Source organism: Anolis carolinensis, chromosome 4 (assembly GCF_035594765.1).
Source record: "Anolis carolinensis isolate JA03-04 chromosome 4, rAnoCar3.1.pri, whole genome shotgun sequence".
Taxonomy (NCBI): domain Eukaryota; kingdom Metazoa; phylum Chordata; class Lepidosauria; order Squamata; family Dactyloidae; genus Anolis; species Anolis carolinensis.
Window position 1 is genome coordinate 104,456,638 of NC_085844.1, and position 26,205 is coordinate 104,482,842.

A 26,205-nucleotide genomic window follows, 5' to 3' on the forward strand; every position below is an offset into this window, starting at 1 on the left:
ATTAAATGATGTTGAATGAATTAATCACCTCTCTTTTAGCAGATTTATCTGATCATTCATTCATTCATTGATTACACTGAAAAACATTTGCATACTATCAACACTTCAGTATCGATTTGTCTTGGAGATATGGAAGGAAGTGCAAGATAAACTGTCATTTCCCTGCAATGTTTCATAATCTAATTACAGAATAATAAATTATGCTCCAGAATTTGACAAGAAATATATTTCACATGCAATAGACATCAGCCAATTTTATTTGAATCCATGTGTGTCACATAGCTGTTCTCTAGTCAAAGCTTGCATGTCTTTGCCATCTTTTTCTATTTTAGTAACTTGCTATATTTTGAGATTCTTTTGCTCTGGGATGATATCCACTTTTAGTGTCTCAGAGGAAATACTTGAACAGTTATTAATACTTGTAGGAAGAATATCTCACTTTCATATCTTCCAAGAAAGCAAATACATTTACAACTGCATCCCGTTTAAACTATTTGCACACTAATCAAAATATAACTTGCCAAAATATGTCATTCATTTTGAGAAGATGATTTGGAGTCAGGCTTAGTGATGATTTCTACAGAAAACAGTGGAACTTAAATGACATATAACTAAATTTCCATCAACTTCAATGGGTGCACTCTAGGTAGAGATGGGAAAAAAACTGACATTAGTGGATTTGTTTATGCATGCTATGAACTAACATGTGTTTACATCTTTCAATTTTCTCTCACTGGGATGCAATCACAAGTCTCTCTCTCTTTTTTAATTGTGTGAATAAATCCACACAATTACAAATGTGTAGTTTTGAATAACACACATATATATGTTCTATGGACAAAATGTATAATTTATGCATACATTATAATATGTTTACCAAAATATACAGACATTCCCCTATATGAAGAAAATACCCCCTTTTAGGGTCTTTTAACTTGTAGGAAAAGGAGTACAATATAACCAAAGATTAAAGATTTTCTCACTGCTAAACAGGATTAAGTTCTAATTCATGGTATAGTCAACTCTCTACTTATGTGAAAATTAGGGGAACAATACCTCAATGAAAGCGGGGAAACCATGAATATTAAAAAAAATTGAGAAACAAACTTTTTTCTACCATTTTGAGAGAACCACTGGAAGTTGATGATATGATTTTGCTGGAGGACTTCGAGATTTCTAGAGAAGTGTTCTCTCAGTGTTTGCAATTTTTATTTACACTGTAATAGAGTAATCTATGAACATTCAAATATGTGACTGCTTAACTCACAATTGTGGAGAGACAACCATAACATTTGTTCTTCAAAAAGGATATTATTCTCAAGCTTTCACCACACAAACACAAAGTCATACAGACACGCACAAGGACACTATGAACAAATTGAATCTCATCCAAATGAGAATATTAGATAATGGTTACTATTCAAATTAGCCTAGGCACATAAAATACATTTCCAAGGACATTTACCTAATGGAATCATTCTGCTGCCACCTCTTTCTCTCCCTCAACCCTCTTGATTCTGCTTCATGCTATTATCTGCTCATCCCACAGAGATAATTAGCAAATGGCTTTCATACAGTCCTGCAAGTGCATTTGGCAGAAAAATCCCTGTTTTTTTTTAAAAAAAACCCTCTCCTCATCTTCTCTTTTTATCACTTTCGTCAAGAGTGCAGGATATGTAACTTCAGTGGCTGGTTTCCTGAAATCTTACCAAATTACCTGGGTAGTTCCACAATGCTAATTACTCCCTGACCTCTGCAAAATTAATTCAACTGGATGCCAGTAGTTCAGACATCTGCTTTAAAGCCTTCTCATCCTTATTAATTTTAGATGAAGCTATTTTTTTTAAAAAAAAAATCAAAGCTTTGTATTCCTAATTACCTCCTATCACAAGCAATTCCTGGTTCAGGCTGACATTATTTTTAAAAGCTGCCACTCTGCTATGATCATCTGAAAGCTTTGGAAAGGACACAAGTATTTAATTGTGAGAGTGGCTTACCCAAGAGAATGATGACACACAGCAGGATGGCAATTAAGGCCCCTGTGCTCAATCCGGCAGAAGAGAGGAAAGCTTCCGCGTGGCAGGTCCGTACACGGCCATCCCTTTCACATGCACACACACGTATTACAAGGGTGGCACTACTGCTGAGAGAGGGGATGCCTCCATCAGAGATCACAATGGGGAGGTAATATGTGTCCTGAGTAGTCCGGCTAAATTTCCTCCGTCGGGTCAGGATGCTGGCTGTGTTATCTATGGAAGCATATTGGAGGTTAGCATGCTGTTACATTCATACTGTATTTTTCCGTCAGAGATCTTAAGCAAAGTACATAAACATTCCTCCCTTTCTTTCTTTCTTTCTTTCTTTCTTTCTTTCTTTCTTTCTTTCTTTCTTTCTTTCTTTCTTTCTTTCTTTCTTTCTTTCTTTCTCCCTCTCCTTTACTCACAATAGCCCTGTCAGGTAGTTGAGTCTAAAAGATCCATATGTCAACCTATGTATATCTGTAAGAGGAGACTATGGATTTGTCTGCACTAGCTCTATACCCCACAATGGACTAGAAGTTGAACCTGCATATCCAAACAACATCCAGGACTTCTAGTCCTTGATGGAATTCTTTATTTTGAGGTTAGAGTGGACAACAAAAACTCACATTAATTTGAACTGCTGCCCACATAGGCAGAGCCGGCCCTAGGTATTTTTCAAGTGTAGGCGAACAGAATTTTGGCACCTCCCCCCCCCCAAACCAATCACTGAAAAATAAAAGCGTTGGATAAGCAAAAATGTTTGATAATAAGGAGGGATTAAGGAAAAGCCTATTAAACATCAAATTACATTAAGATTTTACAAATTAAGCACTAAAACATCATGTTTTGCAACAAATCAACAGAAAAAGCAGTTCAATACCTTGCGGAGGCAGGCCAGAAAGACAGGAGTTGCCTCAATGGCACCCCCAACAAGATGTCGCCACAGGCAACTGCCTAGTTGGCCTGGTGGTTGAACCGCCTCTGCACATAGGCTAGCACCACCATTGCTTTGGTGCCACAGGGAAAAAGGATGGATTGGGCTCATGTCACCCTTTTCCCACTTTGACAGACAGCTGTGGAGTTCTAGGAGAGCTCCTCGCAGTGGGTGCCTGCAAATGACCAGGAGCTCTCCTAGAACTCTTTGCCCATCCAACAGTGGCAACAGAAACAGCAAAGTAAGGTGACCATTCAGTTGTGCCAAAATTGTTTTAGAGACAGATAGTATAGCTGTTGTAGTTTTAAAATATACTAACTTATTCTGAAGATAAAATGCTGGGATATTTTAAGTACTAAGTGCTGAGTCAAGAAGCCCCTAGTGGTGCAGCATGTTAAAGTTCTGAGCTGCTGAACTTGCAGACTGAAAGGTCGCAGGTTCGAATCTGAGGTTCAAATCCGAGAAGCGGAGTGAGCACCTGCGGTTAGCCCCAGCTTCTGCGAACGTAGCAGTTTGAAAACATGCAAATGTGAGTAGATCAATAGGTACCGCTCTGGCGGGAAGGTAACAGTGCTGTATGCAGTCATGTCACATGACTTTGTAGGTGTCTACAGACAATGCCAGCTCTTCGGCTTAGAAATGGATATGAGCACCACCCTCCAGAGTTGGACATGACTGGATTTAATGTCAGGGGAAAACCTTTACCTTTGCCTAAGTGCTGAGTCACAGCTACAATTATTAAGTATGATGATAATGAAATCCTGAAGTTAGGCTTGCATCAGGTGTATAAGATAATCAAAGCATCATACATGTGTATATAAGAACACCAACAGAATAAGTTGGTGTTGGGTGTGATGATGATGTATGGCAGTGGTTTTCAACCTGTGGGTCCCCAGATGTTTTGGCCTTTGATTCCCAGAAATTCTAACAGCTGGTAAACTGGCTGTCAAAACACCTGGGGACCCACAGGTTGAGAACCAGTGGTGTATGGTGAATTGGAGGATTCTGGAGAGAGCTGTAAATACTGCAAATAGCTGCAAAAAAAAGATAAAGCCTTCCTGTGGAAAGAAGCTTCTACATCTGCCATTTATTACAAGTATTGCTCATACTATCATCAGTACTTTAATATTACTTAGAGGTTTGAGGTGAGAAACTTTGCTTCAAGTTGAAGAAATACTTGACAGTAGCCACCACCAGGGCCACTCCAGATAACTGCTTTGGACTGGCCTCAAGTTTTAGTATAAGTGTAGATGAGTCCTGTAACTCATATCTTCCAATCTATATATGCAAGTCAACAAAACATAAGCATCTGGTCCTTTCAATTTTTTAAAAAAGAGTATGCAATAAGTCAGAATAAGTCAGAATAACTATGAAATTTGCTCAGCAAGGTCAAGCTCACAGATTCAAAATCCTTTGAGAATAACAAAAATATCTTGTTCTTTCACAGGTGAGAAATACATTTGCAGCTTCTCTTCTTCTTGCCTTGATGGAACTACATGCAAGAATGAGACTACTGCATATTTACATCACTATCGAAATTCCAGTGTGACCCTTTGACAACCACACTTCATTGAGCATAGTCTTGCAAATGTTATATTAAGTCAAGGTGGCTCATCATTCTGATGCTTTCTCAGGTTAATCACAATTTTTAAAAACTATGTTTTATAGATGTTATATCATGATGAATAACAAGAACTTTATATCCATACTATGCATGCTTCTAAGTGTATATAGTTAGACTCATCTATTTTGACAAAGAACAGCATACATTTTAATGTCTATAATCACAATACTTATTTAATTTCCTATTTATCAATGGCTGAGGACTATATTAGAGAAAAAGTAGAACACAACATTCTGATTTGCAAATTTATTGTGTATGTTTGTAGAATCGGTCATTTCAGCTGAGGAGTTTTAGAGCCTGAAATTCTGAAATGAGCATTTCTAACTGTAACTTGACATCTCATTGGACTGGTATATCAGACAGACCTGCATTATTCTTATTAGTTGTGGCTGCATGTAAACAGTGCCTATATCAACACTGGCTGTTTCCTCCAATCACTTGAACTGTAAGAGGGAAGCCTTGGTTAAGGGACTTCACAGATTTTATTTCTTACAGGAAATGATATAAAAAAACCCTTCTCCCTGGGATCTTTTGTTAGACTTTTCTTATTGCCAAATCACTGCTGGATATCAAACATCAATCTTAACTTGTAGTATTATGAATTGCTTCAAATATAAAAGAGATACAGAGGGAGCACCTATGTCATATCTTCAATACAGTTTTCATATCTTGATCATATGAGAGATATACAAGATGTTTTGTGTCAAGAGCATATAAATAAAAGGGTGAAAAAGAGCTGAGTATTTTATTTCAACATTGAAAGTGTTGTGGTGGTAAAAACAGTATTTGACATGTCCATTTCCCATTAGCTTCACTTGTGTTCCATCTGAAATCACTGGTCTTACCTTTGAGCTGTATACATTACTGCAGTGCATAGAAGATTTGAAAAGCTTATTCCATATTTGCATTAAAAAAACCTGTTGTGAGTAGGCAGGCAAGACTGATCCTAATTTTCATTTTTTTTTGTATAAGAACACAGTTTCATTCAAGTCCTGATTCTTCAGACTGTTAAGTATCTTACCTAGAACTGTATTTAAAAGGATTACTTCTTAGCCATTGCACTGTTTTATTTGGATAGTATTATGGGAGTAAAGTAAAATTATTTCTTGAGGAAGGAAATCGCAACAGAAGCACTTATTTGTTATTAGGGAAAATTAAATATGGCTGCTAAAGTAATGAATTGCCTACCTTTACCACTTACTGAAGACTACTGTTATAGTGGAAGAATTACAGTAAAAAAAAAAATAAACAAAACAAACAAAGGATATAAACAAAACATTTACATATTGGTTAAGTTATCCGTCCAGTGACATTTTATGTGACAGATATAGTATGAAATATCCCTCCAAAATATTAGGATTTTTTTAAAAAACTTCTCCTTGCATACCTCTCTCAAAATAATAATAAATAATAAACTTTATGTATACCCTGCCCCATCTCCCCGAAAGGACTCGGGGTGGCATACAAAAGAGACTTTAGATGAATCAAAGAATTGATTATTCAAAGGAACAAAAATCTCTTGATTGAATAGAATCAGAACTCATTCCATGATACTTTATGGTTGAAAACTCAAGACAAAAAATAAGTTCTTCATAATAAAAAATAAACTGTAGGATTCATTATCAGATGATGCATCAACAGCCGTCTGTTTAGATGTAGGGATAAAATTTCTTCTAAAAACTAGTGATTAGTTATTCCATCCATTTTCTTCCCATTGTGAGAAAGTATTCAAAAATCATGCTGTTTTCGAAGGCTATTCACAATACAAGATCTATTCAACACAGACTGTGCATGTGTTTTGTTTCCTGAAGAAATCAGCATTTTTGAGCTGAAAACAATATTTCAACACAGAAATCTTAATTCCTCTGCAGAACTTGAGTAGTGTAAATGTTGTTAGTGTTTTTGTGATTTGGAGTGAAATGTTTAGAATAGAATAGAATAGTAGAGTTGGAAGAGACCTCATGGGCCATCCAGTCCAACCCTCTGCTAAGAAGCAGGAAATCGCATTCAAAGCACCCCCAACAGATGGCCATCCAGCCTCTATTTAAAAGCCTCCAAAGAAGGAGCCTCTACCACGGCCCGGGGGAGAGAGTTCCACTGTCGAACAGCTCTCACAGTGAGGAAGTTTTTCCTGATGTTCAGGTGGAATCTCCTTTCCTGTAGTTTGAAGCCATTGTTCCGTGTCCTAGTCTGCAGGGCCGCAGAAAACAAGCTTGCTCCCTCCTCCCTATGACTTCCCTTCACATATTTGTACATGGCTATCATGTCTCCTCTCAGCCTTCTCTTCTGCAGGCTCAACATGCCCAGCTGTTTAAGCCGCTCCTCATAGGGCTTGTTCTCCAGACCCTTAATCATTTTAGTCGCCCTCCTCTGGACGCTTTCCAGCTTGTCAACATCTCCCTTCAACTGCGGTGCCCAAAATTGGACACAGTATTCCAGGTGTGGTCTGACCAAGGCAGAATAGAGGGGTAGCATGACTTCCCTGGATCTAGACGCTATATCCCTATTTATGCAGGCCAGAATCCTGTTGGCTTTTTTAGCTGCCGCATCACATTGTTGGCTCATGTTTAACTTTTGTCCACAAGGACTCCAAGATCTTTTTCACATGTACTGCTGTCTAGCCAGGCGTCCCCCATTCTGTATCTTTGCATTCAATTTTTTTCTGCCAAAGTGAAGTATCTTGCATTTGTCCCTGTTGAACTTCATTTTGTTAGTTTCGGCCCATTTCTCTAGTCTGTCAAGATCGTTTTGAATTCTGCTCCTGTCTTCTGGAGTGTTAACTATCCCCTCCCAGTTTGGTGTCGTCTGCAAACTTGATGATTGTGCCTTCTAACCCTTCGTCTAAGTCATTAATAAAGATGTTGAACAGAATCGGGCCCAGGACGGAGCCCTGCGGCACTCCACTTGTCACTTCTTTCCATGATGAAGATGACGCATTGGTGAGCACCCTTTGGGTTCGTTCGCTTAGCCAATTACAGATCCACCTAACCGTAGTTTTGTCTAGCCCACATTTTACTAGTTTGTTTGCCAGAAGGTCGTGGGGGACTTTGTCGAAGGCCTTACTGAAATCCAGGTAGGCTACATCCACGGCATTCCCTGTATCGACCCAACTCGCAGACCACTTCCTTAATGATCTTTTCCAGAATCTTTCCTGGTATCGATGTGAGGCTGACCGGACGGTAATTGTTTGGGTCGTTCTTTTTTCCCTTCTTGAAGATAGGGACCACATTCGCCCTCCTCCAATCTTCCGGGACTTCTCCTGTTCTCCAAGAACTCTCGAAGATAATTGCCAGTGGTTCTGAAATAACTTCCGCTAGTTCCTTCAATACTCTTGGATGTAGCTGATCTGGCCCTGGGGACTTGAATTCGTTTAGAGCGGCCAGGTTTTCCTGGACAACTTGTTTCCCTATTTGGGGTTGGATTTCCCCCAATCCTTGGTCCATTCCATGTTGCTGAGGTTGAAGATGGCTTTCTTTTTGTGAGAAGACCGAGGCAAAGAAGGCATTAAGCAGTTCTGCCTTTTCCCTGTCCCCTGTCACCATCATCCCATCTTCTCCTTGCAGTGGCCCTGTCGCCTCCTTTTTCTTCTTTTTCTACCAACGTAAGCAAAAAAGCCTTTTTTGTTGTTTTTTATGTCCCTGGCAAGCCTGAGCTCATTTTGCGCTTTAGCCTTGCGAACCTTTTCCCTGCAGGTGTTGGCTATACGTTTGAATTCTTCTTTGGTGATTTCTCCCCTTTTCCACTTCTTGTGCATATCACTTTTGAGCTTTAGCTCAGTTAGAAGTCCTTTGGACATCCATTCTGGCTTCTTTGCACTTGTCTTATTTTTCTTCTTTGTTGGCACTGTTTGCATTTGCGCCTTGAGTATTTCACTTTTGAAAAACTCCCATCCATCCTTAACTCCCTTGTTTTTTAATACTGGCGTCCATTGAATGCCGCTCAGTAATTCCTTCATTTTTTGGAAGTCAGCTCTCTTAAAGTCCAGAATGCGTGTTTGACTTGTCTTAGTTTCAGCATTCCTTTGTACTGCAAACTGCAAGAGCACATGGTCACTTGCCCCTAAGGATCTGACGACTTCAACTGTATTGATCAGGTCTTCCACATTTGTTAAGATTAGATCAAGAGTTGCTGATCCCCTTGTTGCCTCTTCTACTTTCTGGACCATAAAATTGTCTGCAAGGCAAGTGAGGAATTTGTTGGACTTTGTACTCTTGGCTGAGTTTGTTTTCCAGCAGATATCGGGATAATTGAAATCGCCCATGACTACTATATCTCTTCTTTGTGCCTGTTTGGTCAGCTGTTGACAGAAGGCTTCATCGAGTCCTTCATCCTGACTTGGAGGTCTGTAGTAGACACCCACGACAAGATCTTTTTGAGTCCCGGTTCCCTTGATTCTTATCCAGATGCTTTCAAGCTGGTTTCCCAGATTACAGTCTTGCATTTCTTCTGCAATGTAACTGTTTTTGACATATAAAGCTACTCCCCCTCCTCTCCCCTTTGTTCTATTCCTGTGAAAGAGGTTATAGCCCTCAATGGCTACATTCCAGTGATGGGAGTCATCCCACCAGGTTTCAGTGATGCCTATGACATCGTATGTGTGGTGCTGTGCTAAGAGTTGGAGTTCATCTTGCTTATTTCCCATGCTCTGAGCATTGGTGTAAAGACATGTAAGCCCCTGTGACCTCCCCTTGAGCTGTTTATTTGGGATTAATCTATTGTTGCTGTGGAAATGTATGTATTTTGTTCCGGCAAGCATTTCAGAAGTCAAGAGGTTAATTGCAGCGAGCCCTGATTAATTGCTGGAAGGGCAAATGGCAAAGACTTCCGTTTGTGCTATGTGACAGGAAGATACATGATAGGCTGTGGAATGCAGAGGAGGTGCTTCAGTGTACAGAAAACAGACTCTGAGAAAGATGGGGAAAAAAAGTTCCATGTTTGATCTTGCAGATGCAAGACGTGTCCTGACAGCTTTTGAATTTAGCACTGTAAATATTGTTGTAAATAAAGCATCAGTGCCACTGGATCAGCAGATAAAACAACAAAGTTGTCGTGCTTTGTTGGTGCCACTTTCGCCATTTGCAGAGTGGTCTGACGGGTGAGCAGAGGTGAGACCTTGCTCAGTCGGGGTCACAGGTTCCCTGACAAATGTGTATGTTTAAACTAAATAAACCCCAATCACAGTATATTTTTGGACAGAAAACTATTTTCTGCATGGGAAATAATATTTTAATCAATAAATATTCATGCAGAGTAAATGCTGTTTCTGTACAAAAAATATTGTTTCCATGAGAGAACTTTACACAGAATAAACTCTCAATTACAGTGCATTAGAAGTTTTGGGTGGAATATTATTTCCACTCAGAAATGGTGGTGTTGTGCAGAAAATGCAATGTATGAATTTTGCGCAGAATCAGTTCTGAACTGCATACATTGCTGTCAGTCCAGGATTCATCTTCTCAAAGTTTCTCAACACTGGAGAAAACATTTTTTTACTATTTGAATATTGTTTCCAGCACTAGTTAGAAGGCTTTAAATGAGGGGGGATAAATTCATGGAGGATATGGCTATTCAATTGTTATATTTTGCTATCTAAGCTCAGATACAGCTCTCTCTGAATAACAGAGATATCCAGTAATCTTTATTGAAATGTTGGACTCCCTGGTTTTTAATCTGATCCAACAGGGCTGTTCTTGCATTATTAAATCCTTACAGGAAATAGTTTGGTTCCAATTGTTCTGTTTATTTTAAAACCAACAGAAGAATGTTTCACACAGGCATTTGTGGTTTGCATCGTGGGAGCTTATTATATAATGAAATTAAAATACAGTCCTTAAAATATAAATAGACCTGATAAAATACTATGGTAATATTTTTTTCCCTCAATGAATTTTTCTGAGTTGATATGCCACACTTTCTCTTCAAATCTGATCAAGAATGTATAACCTCCTTTTCATCCTACATGATATAAATAACAAAAAAATTACTGATCCAATGTATTAGGTACAGCAGTCTTGGGGAAAAAAATGCAAACTTAAAAATAGGAGACAGGGAGTCATGCTTTGGAAGAGCAAAAAAGTGAGTTTGTGCAGAAAGGGGTTTAAATTCAGACTGAAGGCATGAGCAGCAGTCCTGCAATGATGAAAGAATTTAAGAAGAGGAGATTATCTGTAAAAGAGGAAACAGTTGAGAATTGAAATGTGAGTGCAGGTATGAAACAAAGGAACAGATAAAAGCTGGGAAGGAAACTCACATTCTGAAGATGAAAATAAAGGCTGGGGTGGGAGAGGAATGAAAAGGATAAGAATGGTAAGGATGTTCAAAAACAACCAAAAAGGCTAGGCTGAGATAAGATGAAACAAAATCTGAAAAATGAAATTGGCAACTGTAACGATAATATGAGTGGAAGGACCCTGAAAGACTGGAGCTTTTTTAAAGAGGCATTGGAAAAGCTGTCTGAATATCAGGAAAAGACATTTGCAGGATACAATAAATGCATACAATCCATTTAAATACAGTATCATCCTCACCATGAAACTTGGTTTAATGAAACAAAATTGCCATGATTTTCAAAGACCTTCAAACCTGGATTCTCACTGGCAGCTTTGAAAAAAGAAAGAGCTATGTTCACAGGCATCCAGGCATTTGTCTTTCCTTTAGCTGACAGGAAGAGAAACACTTTCCTACAGTTGTTTTTTTATCACAATTGGAAGTGGGGGCAATGTTGCTGATGTCTGTCACTCAAAGATATTCTTTGGTTTGGATTTGGAAGGAAACCTCTCTTCTCTTAAGCTTCAGATCAACAAACCGCGGTGCACTCTCCTGTGGCTTACAATGATATTTCACATGACAGTTGATGTTGTTTGCACAGGAAGACAGGAATATCTCTTGCAACAACCTTCAAGGTAGGGATGTTGAAGCATATCTATCTGCACATTGACTAATAGAAAATGAACTTTAAGAAGGTTTTCAAATGAAAGGGGGAGAGGTGCTCAACCATCCACTTTGTAAGGAAGAAAACAAAAGGAAAATAGAGATACCACTGGCAAGAAACCTAGCTGATGTGATGGTTTGAATGTTGGAAATAAGACGCTGGGAGACTAGGCTCCTGGTCAATCATGGAAACCCAATGTGCATTTGGTAATTTTGGGCAATTCCCACTCTGTCAGTTTGGGAGGAAGGCAATGGCAAATGTTCTTTGAATAAGTTTCTGTCAACATAAACCTGTGAAAAGGTTGTTATAAGTGAGAGTTGATACAAAGGCACATAACAAGAACAAGAACAACAACAAGAAGAAGAACAACAACAACAAAACAAATCATCATAAAGGAAGCTGTAGCCATTAAGAATAAAACCAACTTCTATCTGTTTTGTCTTGTAGGGGAGAATAGGTTGACTGAGTAGTTAAGATCCATAATGGCCTTATCGTATGTTTTACTTAGGCAACAGAGATAATTTTTTACTGGTTTATGGTTAAGTTTCAGATTCACCCCTGTGCTCGAACTGAATGGTTGTCTATGACAGAGATAGGCATTTCTAATTAGTCTATTTCTTAGAAACAGACTAATGAAATGAACATGCAAGAGAGACTGTCATGCATATGTGTTGAAAGTCAATGCTATCCACAACTGACTAATCAGAGGTGGGTAAGGCAACAAGGCCTCCATAAATATCACCTTATAATGTGACAGGGCGTAGAATGCTGGGAACTTATAAGCTCTGTTAAAATTAAAATACAACTGGGATAGACAACAAAACACTGAGGTGCAATGTGCTCCTCTTCAGGGCTTATGTCAACTAACTATGTCCAATTTCAGAATTCTCTACCTCTCTCCCATTTGGCCAAAGAAAATTTGGTGGCTGTAGGCTCCTTGGTTGTAATTGGGACGTTTTGTCATCTCTTTGATTTTTGCCACCTTGTTTTCTTTTTCTTAAAAAAAAATGTACTGCAAATCCTTGAAGTTTTCTCAAGTTTTCTGATAGCTCCTATCTGCTATGTGGATGGTGTTATTTGGTTTCCTATTGAATAAAACTCATCCTTGAACATTCACAACCGTCCATCGTTAATAGCAATTGCTTCCACCTCCAGTATTTAGTTAGATATGATCAGCCTGGCTGTAAAACATATATACAGTAAACTATCCATCTTTCTTTTAGTAATAAAACATTTTACGAGAAAAGCTGAGAAATTGTTTTCAACAGAATACTCTGATATTGTTGCTATACTTCCCTTAACACTCTTTAAGAATGGTTTGATCACTGATCATTGCCTAAATGTATGTATACTTACACCCTTGCGGGGAAAAACATCTTTAGTAACTTGCTGCTGTTGGGGAAATATATTTTCTCTTTCTCTAGCCAGGAAGAAAGTTACAGATGACAGAAGTATTGGTTGAAGATAAGGAATTTTTAGGGTCTCTGTTCAAATATGGATGAATTTTTCATGCAACTGGGGCTTTCTAAAAAGTCCATTATCATTGGCTTTGTACACTGGCTATCAGATGGAACATGTAGAAACATATTTCTACAGGAACCTTTCTTCACAGGAATTATGTAATTCAGTTCCAGTTCAGTATACTCACTATAGAAATTTTATATACTGGAAAACTTGTTTGTGTCAATGGTAACAACAACAACAACAACAACAACAACAACAACAACAACAACAACAACAACTCCTGCTTTGAACCCAAAAGTCCACATTATATCCAGGCATACTGTATCACTCATTCATGTTACTAGAAAAATTCTATTCATCTAAGCCTACTTATATTGAGTTATTGTGCTGGATAATAAGTTGAGGGCAAGCTTTAGGAGAGATGAAGGCAACAAAAATAGAGTGGTAGTGAATGCTAGAATGCTTTGGGGAGTATTCACTCATGCATTATTCACAACTGAAGAGTTCTTTTAATACATAACCATTAAATGCCAACTCAAGAGGATAGGGAAGAACCTGCTTTGTGCTTTTCCTTTAGGCAAAGTTTAATTTGTTGTTCAACTCTGTTTGTATTAAAATATATCAACTGGTTTGGGCTATATAAACTGTTGTGATTAAAGTTGAACATCACATCTTTGTGTCTTTAAGTTTGTTTCTATAGTATTTTCTTAACTAAAAGTTACCCATTTTCCTTTATTCTGGTTGGGTTGCCCTACCTTTTTTCTATAGTTTTTTTTTAATCAAGCAATGAAATGAAGTAGGATAGATTGAGAGATAGACAGTAATTTAGATCCAGGTATCTGCCTCCAAAAGGAGGTATGTAAAATAAGACTCTTCCACAAACTGTTCTTTCCAAGAGCTCAGAGTTCCTCCAACTGTAGTCCAAAACTGAGAGGAGCCTGTGAGTGAGGTGGGCTTTGATTCAGGCATTGAAATGAAACGAAGTTTTGGTGGAAAGTGGAGCAACACACCTCCTGTGTTAGAAGATGTTTCATTCTGATTTTGCAAATTTCCAATCTTCCTGACTTCTGCATGACATTTCCCAATCCCAACAGCAGATTCCCACTCACTCATAAAATTTAGAGTGATGGAGAGATGAGGTAGAAATGTCAGCTTCTGTTTCTCCTTTATTATGTGGTCAAAAAACTAGAACTAATTTACTATCTTTCAAATGATCACTCTAAGATCTTCATAGCTCAGCAAAAGGTTCAACCTAGGTCTTTTCAGTTCATATCCATTATACTATATTCAAGGTCTCTCTCTTGTATTTCTATACTTACTTTATTTTTCGACTTTATGGAGAACTTTAAGATATTTCCCCTAAAGTTTGAAGCTGGTTTCCATGGTCAATGAAAATATACAACAGAAGACATAAATAATCCTTGTGATTTTGGCAACAGGAAAAACAAGACAAAAATGAACTCCATACTTTCTATTCTTGGACTTCTAGAAATGCTTCCAACTTAATGATGCCTTAAAACTATTTGGTCTTCTGAAATAAACAATATTGTATAGTTTGTTATGATATTATGATATTAATTTATTGTTGTTTTCAAACTAATTTGTGTTAACTAACTCAAAGTAGTACAAAAATATTCTAATTAATTGGAAAAGAAAAGAATGACTTATTTTAAAAAGTAGGACCAGTGAACTGAGCAGTTTGACTAGTGATTTCTCCTTCTGCCTTAGATGTCATTTATTCTCGGGAGGAAAAAAATCTTTCATCACACAGCACTTTCTGTTGCATTTTTGGTAGGTGCTGTCCATCTCTTTTACTGATTCTGGGCTATCTTCCAGGATCCTTTCCAGTTTCTTACTTCTTTGTGGTTTTGAAATGCTTTCTTCAGCACTAACAATATCCTTCTAAAAGAGGAGCTTTTCCAACTTCCTGTTTCTCATACCATCTTTCCACTCTCTCCTAAGTACCTTCACTGTTTGTTTGTTTATTTTTAAAAAGGTAATTGACTCTGACTGTGACCCTGAAATAAGAGCCCAAGGCTTCAGCATGGGAGAATTCCCCTGAGTAAACAAATCAAAATCACCAACAGTACCGCAACAAATACACAAAGACAAACTCTCCAATCCTGTCTCTAGCTGTAAAGCTCACAGTTGTTGCAACACTTTCACAATTGAAGTGGCTTTCAGATTTTGTGCTCAGATTTGTCTTCTTTTTCAAGAAATATTCTAAACTTCCATATATTTGCATGCTCATACTAATGAATTGAATGTTCTAAAGTCTTTCCTGCTTTATAGATATAAAGAAATTCCTGATTGCATGAACATGTATTATTTATTACTTCCAGAAAGGGGTGAAAGATGATCAGATATTACAAATGCTAGTACTTAACACAATAAGCGGTGATTAAACATTCCAATTTTCCAATCCAGAATAACTAATATTTTGCAAAATTCCAAGTGGTTTATGCTTTGGATAAATAACCAGTTAAGAAATATGAAATTTGTAATCTTTTACACCTTTAGCATTTAATAAATCAATATGTTAAGTGATAGCTTACTTCTGGATTGAACAGAATGATGGCATTCCAACTTAAGTTTATCACATTAGTTAAAATGCATTGAATTTGAATGCCTTGATAATTTCCATTGTAATTGATATATTAATTGACTTTAACCAGTTAATTTTGGTCTCTGGTGAAGATATGTGACATGGTTGGTAGGAAAGGGGTATCTAGAAATGGATGGGGAATCAATTCCATCCGTTGTGTCTATTTTTGCAATGTACAAACTCAATTCAGTATAATTTAATATTTTCCCTTGGGGAGAATGCAACTAATGCCTAATCTCAAAAATATAATATTCATATCAGAATTTATAAATCATATTTAAACTATTGAATAATGCAAAAAGCATGTTCATGATATGTATCACAGTATAAGGTTTTATTAAAGCAGGTGAGGTATTAGAAGGGCAACCACAATTTTTCTTCATGATTCTGTTCTTTATTTGAACACGAGTCTTTTCAGAAAGATAAAGAAAGGTTGCAATATCTTTTATATGAAGATGTCAGTGCTCTTGAAGCAAAAAGCCAAAGTAACATTCTGTAGTTTCAGAACATCGTTTTTTAAAAAATCAGCCAGTATCCAGCATGAGTAAAAAAAAAAAAAACTAATGAGAAAATATTACAAAGTTTAAAAGTCCCTAGATATCATTCACAATAGAAAAGCTATGAGTATTGTGTCATTGTTATAAACCAATTCTGGCCTGACAGATTATTTCTCCCACTGATAAAAAAAAAAGATTATGAAAAGAAGAAAGCAGACATCTTCTTGAATGAGACATCCCAGTGTGTCCTGCTCATGGAAAAACACATTTGATTTACCTTCATTGTCCTTTAATGTAAAGTTGGGATTTGAAGGAAAACTGTCATCCAGGGAAAAATAAAATCTTTGTCCATTTGCGAAGTCATCTTTGTCTGTAGCACTGATCGTCTGAATAACCTGGAAGGAAAAATGCAATAATGAACTTTGATGAATTTTGGACTGGATCTAAATTTTGACAGGGACTTGTTAGCCCAGCTTTAAAAAATATTTAACTTGGCTGGCCCATCAGCCTGAATCCTGTCGGAGACTTGGGTCTTTGTAACTGCAATGACTTCTGAAAAAATTACAACTGGGCAATTCTGTATTTGTATCCAGTAAAGGGCTACTGCTATGTTACTATCTACCCTGTTTCCCCTAAAATAAGACATCCCCAAAAATAAGACCTAGTAGAGGTTTTGCTGAATTGCTAAATATAAGGCCTCCCCCGAAAATAAGACCTAGCAAAGTTTTTGTTTGGAAGCATGCCTGCCACCCACCAGAGCATGCAGGATTGGTAAATGTACATACCAGTTGTATATGGAAAAATGGTAGTAACAAGAAATTATTGACAGAAGTCACAGTTTGTCTGGTTTGATTATGTTAGTTTGTGATGACAACTACTGTACAGTATAGAATAAATGTTCATTGTTTTGTTCAACAATAAATGTGAATTCTTCTTCATGGAAAAATAAGACATCCCCTGAAAATAAGACCTAGCGCCTCTTTGGGAGTAAAAAATAATATAAGACACTGTCTTATTTTCGGGGAAACACAGTAGGGGTTTAACAAAATGACTAATATGCAATGGAAGAATGAATATGAGTTTTGCAGTGTATTGGTCCCATTGTACGTTAGGATAGCAGCTAAAGAGTGTCAATGCATGTTGTGATAGTGCTGCTGGTATCCCAATCACGATTCATTAAGAGGGCTTCTGAACACCTTTGTTATGTAGCTAAGCATATGTTAAGTTATGTAATAATTACCTGTTAAGAGGGACAGGTTAAACACATATTATTTTAATGTCTTGTCAACATACTGACATGCAATAGAAGGGATGGACCAATTTTCCTTTCTAATCCTCTTAAGACCCTCCATTTTGTTGGTCTTAATTTATAGCCCTTCTGTTCTGTTTTCTTTGCAAGCAATTTGTTTCACAGTACAAAATAACTGTATTGGAAAGTATCCTCTTGTATATATTGTTTTAATGTCAAGATCCACAGATACAACTTTTGGCTCTTGTTTAAAATTTTCTCTACTACTTCTCATTTGCAATCTCCAAAGAGTTTGTAGCAGCACCAAAAATCAATAGAACAATCTAAAACAAACATAATTACATAAGCAGGTACAGCATGCCATTATACATTTTAGGAAGATCAAAACAGTTCATAGCTAGAGGATAGCCAAAATTAGGGGGGGAAATCTATGCTCAACAAAGAGTCAGCATTGTGGTCCAATGTACCACAGAGTGGAGATAATTACACAACACCATCACAGAGAAATATCATTCCCAAATGGAAATCTGTGGGGCTATGGCAGGCACAACAGCAGGAAGGTAATTCTTGACAAATATTCTTTTTGAGAGAAGCAATGAATTATTTTCACAATATTCTTTCAAGTTTGAAAATCATCACATTTTTTTAAAACTATTAATAGCTCAGGATTTCTTTCTGCACAACACTTGAACATGGATATTTTGGAAAGAAAGCAGCATTTCCATAGATAAATACAATTTTTGTGAGGAGAAAATGGTTTATTGTGCGGAATATGCTGGTTTCTGTACAAATCAGCCACATCTGAATTTTATGCAGAATAAAGCAAAAGCAGAAAGCCTGTAAGGGAGAAACAGAGTTACCTATCTGAAGGAAGGAAGGGATGATAAGGCAAAAGGAGAGGAAAGGTAAGAAAAGTTTTGAAGAGGAAGCTGTCATGTTAAGGTTGTGGTTCTTTGCTAAAAGCCAGAGGCAAAACCTCATTTGAATTTACAAAAGCTAACTGAGCTGCCAACTGAGTAAACATGCCTCTAGATTCTTCAGAGGCTTGTGATGCAGCACACATCTCCCTCCGAACATTAGAGATCCCCACATATTTAATGAGCCACAAAGGAAATCAATTAAAAATGTAAAATAGAATGCAAAATAATTATAGGGAAATTTAAAAATTGACTTTGGTGATTACTCTGATTATTGATAGTTGCATTGTAATCACAGCACTTTGATTCTGAGAGCTTTGAGAGGAAGAAATGAAAGAATGGAATTGCATCATAATAAAATGAATATACAATTTCTTTATTCAAATAAATTGTCAGCTGCCTTTGTTTCTCTTGTCCTAAGCCACTTAGGCACTAAGCCCTAACCACTTAAATTGGGTTTCTTAAGCACTGCCTCTTCTTTTAAACCCAATCCCTTAGTCAATGGACATTATGAGAAAACAGCTTTTGGACGTTTGTAATATGCTCAGTCTCTGACATACATATATGAATAAAAAACTGAAAATATGCTACTGAAATTCTCCCTATAAGGCATTCAAAGGGCCACGTGTATGTGTGTTTTATCTCTGACAAAACATCTCAGAATTTTTGAGCAAAGAAAAAAGAACTGGAAAGTATTTTTCCAATTTTTGTATCTTCCCAGGGAAGCAAACTGTAGTATACTGCAGCATGCAATGGAGCAAATAAGACACAACCTCAGCACCTAATATTCCATTTCAAAGGAACTTGGGGTGGGAAAATGCAGCTTTGCATTTTAAAGGCAAAGGAATTAAATCAAGAAGGACAGTCACACTTGGACTTTTGTTATTTCTCTAGTTATAACTCAGTAGCAAGTAGCAGATTAAGCAAAGGCACAACAGTTACTCAGATCATTTTGTCCTGTACAAATATGAAGACAAATTGTTGCAAGACATTATTCTAGCATTAGGAAATAAAACATAGGATTTAAGGACAATAAAACTTTCACATTTGCAGATTGCTATACTACAATTTAAAATGTATGCACATAAGGGTATGAATCTGTCTTTACTATGAATATAACTCTTCATTCAAACATTGATAAAAAAATCGTCAATTTCTTCTCCAAACTAAAGAATAGATCACAGGCACAGCAAACACAAACTGAAACAGCAGCTCCCCTTGTATTTTCCGAACTGATGAGAAAAACAGGGGAAGGACGCTATCATAAATACAAAGGTCAATGTAACCTGAAAAACTCTCAATACTTATTCAAAGCTGGCCTCATGGGATTCTACTTAAGATGTACTCCTTTTTATTTAAAGAGCATCTAAGGCAACTGCATCTCCTAGGTATCTCATGGTTGTGGCATTATTAAGATATTGTATAAAAATGTATAGTGTGATAGTATTGTTATAACTATATAGTTCTTATTGCATCTAAAAATGTCTTTTCTGTATTGCTGGGGAAGGAGCGGTAAAAAGGGCAACTAGAATGATCAAGGGACTGCCTTACAAGGAAATATTACAATAGTTGGGGTTGTTTAGCCAGAAAAACACAAGGTGAGCAATGGGGGATATAATAGATGGGTATAAATGCACTGTGTATAGAAAAATAAGTTTTTCTCTCATACTAACAATTGTGTCATACTAACAATAATGTCCATTTCACTTAGAAAGGAATGGAGGGAAATTAAGGATAGATGCAAGGAAGTGCTTCTTCACACAAGCAGTGTGGACAGTGAATTTACTTCTGGTTGCCAATCTGATACATTTCAATGCAAACTAGGTACATACATGGAAGATGGGCCCACCAGTGGTTACCTGTTGGGATGGCTATGTGTTACCTTCAATAGTGAAAGCATTATCCCCTTAAGTATCAGTTACTGGAATGTGCAGTGGCTAATGGGCTTCCTGAAGGCAAATCCCAGGCCACATTTGCTTTATATAAACTGAACATGCATTTGGTCTGATACAGCATGGCTTTTCCATGTTTTTATGTTCTAGGTTAGGGGTGCAAAGGAAAGGTATTGGAGCGGAAGGCAGTGGGGAGTGGGCTGTCAACCTGTGATAAAAGAGGTGGGGCAGTAGGCATCGGGGGACAGAATGGTCATCTTTAATTGTAATTTGAAACATTCTTGGGTTGTGACATTTGTTCTATATTGTTGGAAACTGTCAGGTTGAGTCACTGAAGTTCATTTTCAAATAAGGTAATTATGAACTAAGGAAATTACAAAATGAATGAATATGAAGCAAAGCAAATTCATTTAGCTTAATTTACAGTATCCCGTCACATATAAGCTATAGAAATATTACTTCAGAAATACTCTGAACTATAATATGCTATTATAAGGAAGAATGTATTGACCAAGTCAGGGAAATGTTACTTAGTTATATAGTGCATTTCTGTCACGCCGTTTTCCAATAGCAGAAGACAAAAAGGGCTAGCAAAGAGAATTACAATTTAAATAGTAAAAGCATTAAGGGAGGCATTACAGTGAAATTGACATTAAAACCAAACAAAACAAAAACCTATTCCATGGATAACTGTGGTAATTCTAGAGTTAATGGCAATAAGTACCAATCTCTGAAGATGCATACATTTATCAAACCAAAAACAACCTGGGCTCACCTGGCTACTTTGATGACTCCAGATAACCTTGGACTAGTTGCACACCTCCATGCCAGTGCCAACACAGTCAAATATCTACCCCATAAACTTTCAATGGCACTTTATGCACCTTCCATGGTGACCATGGGTAATGAAGAATTAGGATTCAATACCAAAGAGGGAGCCTGATGAATGATTACCACTTCCAAGAAAGGCATGCATTTAAATGTAGCAGGGACACAAATTATGCATGGCTGACCTGAGGAAGTAGTGATGAAAAATATCAATATAGCACTGTCAAATCACTCATAAGGCCATGAAATTCCTCCTAATGGTCAATCAAAATCAACTATCCTGTAATTTTAAACTATTAGAAAACCAAAAGCAGTGACACAGCAGAGGGAGTAGAGGGGGTTGGTGCTTCCTTTAGGTTCTCCCAAGATGGGCTAAGTTCATGCCTTTTGTAGTTCACCTCAGAAAAGGGGATGGTTCTTTTTTTGATAAGGGTTTAGGTATCTTGACCATATAGAAGTTGATCCAGGTTTTTCCAGTTGATTTTTTAAAACTTAATTTTTTAGACCTATACATTGGTATATAGAGTAATTAAAGAGCACAACCATTTTATCCCCAGTCTTCTTTTCACTAAGTTCAATATGTTCAGTTCCTTCAACCTTTCTTTCATCTCCACATGTTTCAGTCCCCATTGCCCTTCTCTAACTCTACTCTAATTTGTCTCTTTCCTTCTTAAAATTAAGCACCCAGAAATGAATGCAGTACCCCAGATGAGACCTGATCAACAAATAATATAGATAGACTATTACTTTTTTTCAGTTTGGAAACTATACGTCTATTAATAGGCTATAACAGTATCCACCTTTTTTTTCCTGGAGCATCACACTGCTGCTTCATGTTCTATTTATGATTAACAATAATCCCAAGAATTTTTTTGCATGTTGAGCCATGAATTCCCATTCCACATTTGTGCATTTAGTTTTTGTGGTTTAAATTATTTGCATTAGTTTCTACTGGATTTTGTTTTATTAACTTCTGCTCAATTTTCTACTATATCTAGCTGCTCCTAATTCAGTTTCTGTCTTCCAAATTCGACCTTTCCCAGTTCTGTGTCATTTGAAATGTGATAAGGATTCCTTTCAGCCTGTCTCAATCATTGATAAAAACGCCGAAGAGTAATGGCCCAGGGACAGAACTCTGAGGCATTGCACTTGAGACTCCTTCCAGTTTGAAGCACAGCCATTTATGATGACTCTGAGCATGTTTTCCCAACCAATAAGGGATTTACCTGATAGCGTTTTCATCTATTCCACAATTGATTCATGAAAGTATTATGAGGGACCTTATCAAGTGCTTGCTGAAATCAAGATAAATGGAATCCACAGCATCCTTGCTATCTACTAGATACTTGATTTTTAAAAAGATGGAAGTTTTGCTTGGTAGCATTTGTACTTCACAAACCTATGCTGGTTTATACAGTCCACTGCATTGTCCTTAAGATACTTGCAAACAAACTCCTGTGTAATCTGTTCTATTTTTTCCTTGTGTTTAGCTCTAGTTGACAGTTATGTAATTTTCTGGATTTTCTTTGTCTTTTTTTTAGTGAAGGGCAGTGCTTGCCCTTTTCCAGCCCTTTGATACCTCACTTGCTTTGCAACATTTCTCAAAAATGATAGCAAATGGTACAAAGAAGAATTTCTTTTAATTAAGGACAAATATTTGGCTAAGTTTGTATCATAGATGTACCTGTACAGAAATTATAAGTTTCTTTGCTACATTATAATTCCTCAGTCCCATTAAACTATGTAAAAATAACATTGCTGGGTGCAGTTCATCATTTATACACCACTTACCTCAGGACTATAGTGACAGCTGGGCAATTTTTAAAAGCACCTCAGTTCTGCCTGTGAAACACGATTAAGTTGCTACTTACAGCTAATTTCACAACTCAGAGGAATCTTTAATCATAGTAATAGAAAATGTGAATCTCTATCAAAGCCATAGTTCTAGGATTGTAATACTTAGACACCTGATGCTTCACATTACATTCTAATGCAATTTTGAAGGTGTGCATATGAGCAGGGAGATAATTTGGTTTATAATATAAAAGAGATTTCATTGAAGGCTCCAATGCACTCAGTTCCTGGGTCAGTGTAAACTTGCACTTAGTTTTTTGATGTTGGGAACACAATTCAAGTTTATAAGAATGCCCTTTTCCACCTGCTATGTGATAGCTCTTCAGTATAAATATGGAGGAAAAAGTGCTTAGGTTGGTTATAAAAGTATGTCATGGCTACTAGCATGTCTAGGGAACTTATAGGACATAGATTTCAGGAAACAGGGAAGGCAGAATATATTAAATTCTGATTGCTGTATAACTTAAAACAGGATTAAATATAAACCAGTGATTCTCAACCTGTGGGTCCCCAGATGTTTTGGCCTTCAACTTCCAGAAATCCTAACAGCTGGTAAACTGGTTGGGATTTCTGGGAGTTGTAGGCCAAAACATTTGAGGATCAACAGATTGAGAGTCACTGATGTACAGTATTAAAAATCTCAGTTAAAACCCACTAAAACTTATTAAACCATGGCAGTTAAAAGTGGTGTCAAACTACTATAATTCTGCATTGTAGCTGTACCCTTGTTCAGTGATTCTCACTGGTTCTCACTCATTGATCCACCAGGTTTTTGAGACTTCAGCTCCCAGAAGACCCAGCTAGTTTGGCCAGTTTTTGGGAACTGTGGGAGCTGAAGTCCAACATATCAGGAGGACCACATTTTTGGAATTATTGCTCTAGGGTGGCATGGCAGAGAGATGTGCTTTGCTTTTGTAGTACCACCTAGCTACATTTTCTCTCCTATACATATAAACTCAGTAGTATTTACTCTGAAGTAATTGTGATGAGACATTCACTGGGCTTTAGCATTCTAAAAACGTACTATAGGAGCATGGCTGTAGTCTCCACAATTAAGTAAAGAGCTATTTGGGAATATACCATTTTATCCCACATGCCAGGTCAATGCAGGTAGGTTGGTGATAACTACATTGGAGAATGAATGCAGTTGGACATCCCTTGAACTGCCATGGTTATAGTTTGGCAGTTATAGTATAGTGAGGCACCACCATTATGGAGCAGTAACCCTCCCATTGTAAACCTAGGAGTAGAAGTCCAAAACTCTTGGGAGGACTAGAACTAAACTACATTTCCCAGGACTTCATAGCATCGAGCTGTGGCACTTCAACTGGCTTGAATGAATGGTTATTGAGTTGTGCCAGGCAGCTTTCATTTTGCTGCACTGATGAATTCCTTCTGAGTTTTAGTTCAAAATATAAAGGGTTTTTGGAGAAACAGGGATCAGCAACATAGGTGCTTTAAACCTCAAAGAGGGAGAAGTGGATTCTTCACTCTAGTGAATGGAAGTAATCAATCATCACTTTATCTATTCCACATAAACCTGTGTTTTCATTAGTAAAAACAAAAAAGAAAGGTAGCAGATAGGGATTATGCGAGGGTGACACCGCTGAATTATTAAAATAGCATTCTTATCACTACATTTAAGTGTTCAGTTCATGGTCCTATATCTTATATTTAAACTCTTTTGTTTTATAACATCAAGGTAGGGCTGTAATTATTTGCTCATTTCATTATCAAAAGAAGCAACAAGTAATTTTAGCAGTTTTCTTCCTCCTTTGAGAAAGTCTTCAAAAACTGCTGTTTTCTAAAATTATCACATTTTTTACTAGTTGTATGCAAAATTTGCAATGTAACATTTTTGCACTGAAAAAAAAACATCTGTTTTGGAAACAGGCATTTTTCCACACATAAAATAATATGTCTGTGCATAAATATTGTTTTCTGCACAGCAAATTATGAGATTCAGGACTTATTCATTAAAAAAAAATGTCATGTTATATTTTTGTGCAGAGAACAGAATTTTCTGCAGAAGAAACAGTATTTTATGTAGATAAAGAAAATATTTCTGAGCAATAATATTATTTTTGACACAGAAAATTCTGATTCTCATCAGTCTAATTTCTTCTTATTGGATTTTCCTCATACTTGAGAAACATGTTAATTGAATAATTTTTGAATATTTGTCATTTGATCAGGCAGTCAAGTTCTTCAACTGAGAATTCTTTTATGTATATAGTTTTTATTGAATTTAAAAATTTTCATACAATAATTACTTTTATCACATAGCAGATGGTGAAGAAATATAGATGGACAAATGTTAACGATGAAGTTGATATAAATCAACAGTAGATATAAATGAATGATGCAAGTATTGTAAGAATTCTAAATATTTAAATTCAATATCCATTGTTACATAGGTTAAAACCACAGCCATTAAAGAGTGCTGTAACTGTGAAGTGTGAAAGCGTGCTGGGTTGGCCTTAAGAAAACCTAGTGTACCAGCCACAGCTGTAAGACCATACATAAATGTCCTTCTCCCAGGGCCCTCGGCTGCAGGAAAAAGTGAGATTGGGTACTTCCCCAATATTTTGAAATATCTGATATCATTTGGAGGTTGCTTTTTATAGATATTATTTCACAGTGGCTTTCGTATCTTTGTGACTCTCTTTTTCATTTTGGCTTCTGCCTTCTTCAGCAGCCTTAAATAAGTGTATACCTATACCCAAGGTGGCAGTTACACAACACTAGATTAGAGAGATGGGCCAAAACTAACAAAATGAAGTTCAACAGGGACAAATGCAAGATACTTCACTTCGGCAGAAAAAATGGAAATCAAAGATACAGAATGGGGGACGCCTGGCTTGACAGCAGTGTGTGCGAAAAAGACCTTGGAGTCCTCGTGGACAACAAGTTAAACATGAGCCAACAATGTGATGCGGCTGCTAAAAAAGCCAATGGGATTCTGGCCTGCATCAATAGGGGAATAGCGTCTAGATCCAGGGAAGTTATGCTCCCCCTCTATTCTGCCTTGGTCAGACCACACCTGGAATACTGTGTCCAATTTTGGGCACCACAGTTGAAGGGAGATGTTGACAAGCTGGAAAGCGTCCAGAGGAGGGCGACTAAAATGATTAAGGGTCTGGAGAACAAGCCCTATGAGGAGCGGCTTAAAGAGCTGGGCATGTTTAGCCTGCAGAAGAGAAGGCTGAGAGGAGACATGATAGCCATGTACAAATATGTGAAGGGAAGTCATAGGGAAGAGGGAGCAAGCTTGTTTTCTGCTGCCCTGCAGACTAGGACACGGAACAATGGCTTCAAAATACAGGAAAGGAGATTCCACCTGAACATCAGGAAGAACTTCCTCACTGTGAGAGCTGTTCGACAGTGGA

At 37.2% G+C, this 26,205-nt stretch overlaps 1 protein-coding gene across 7 annotated transcripts in view; it reads right to left on the reverse strand.

Moving 5' to 3' along the window:
• The window catches only part of cdh18 (cadherin 18), an 854,880-nt gene that overhangs the window by 11,908 nt on the left and 816,767 nt on the right, over positions 1 to 26,205 (reverse strand). For all 7 annotated transcript variants that reach the window (XM_062977606.1, XM_008114216.3, XM_008114218.2 and 4 more), the window contains 2 exons: positions 16,354 to 16,471; positions 1,998 to 2,249 (listed from right to left, as the gene is read on the reverse strand). In XM_062977606.1, the coding sequence (XP_062833676.1) occupies positions 1,998 to 2,249; positions 16,354 to 16,471 (370 nt within the window). The remainder of the gene's footprint in view (positions 1 to 1,997; positions 2,250 to 16,353; positions 16,472 to 26,205) is intronic.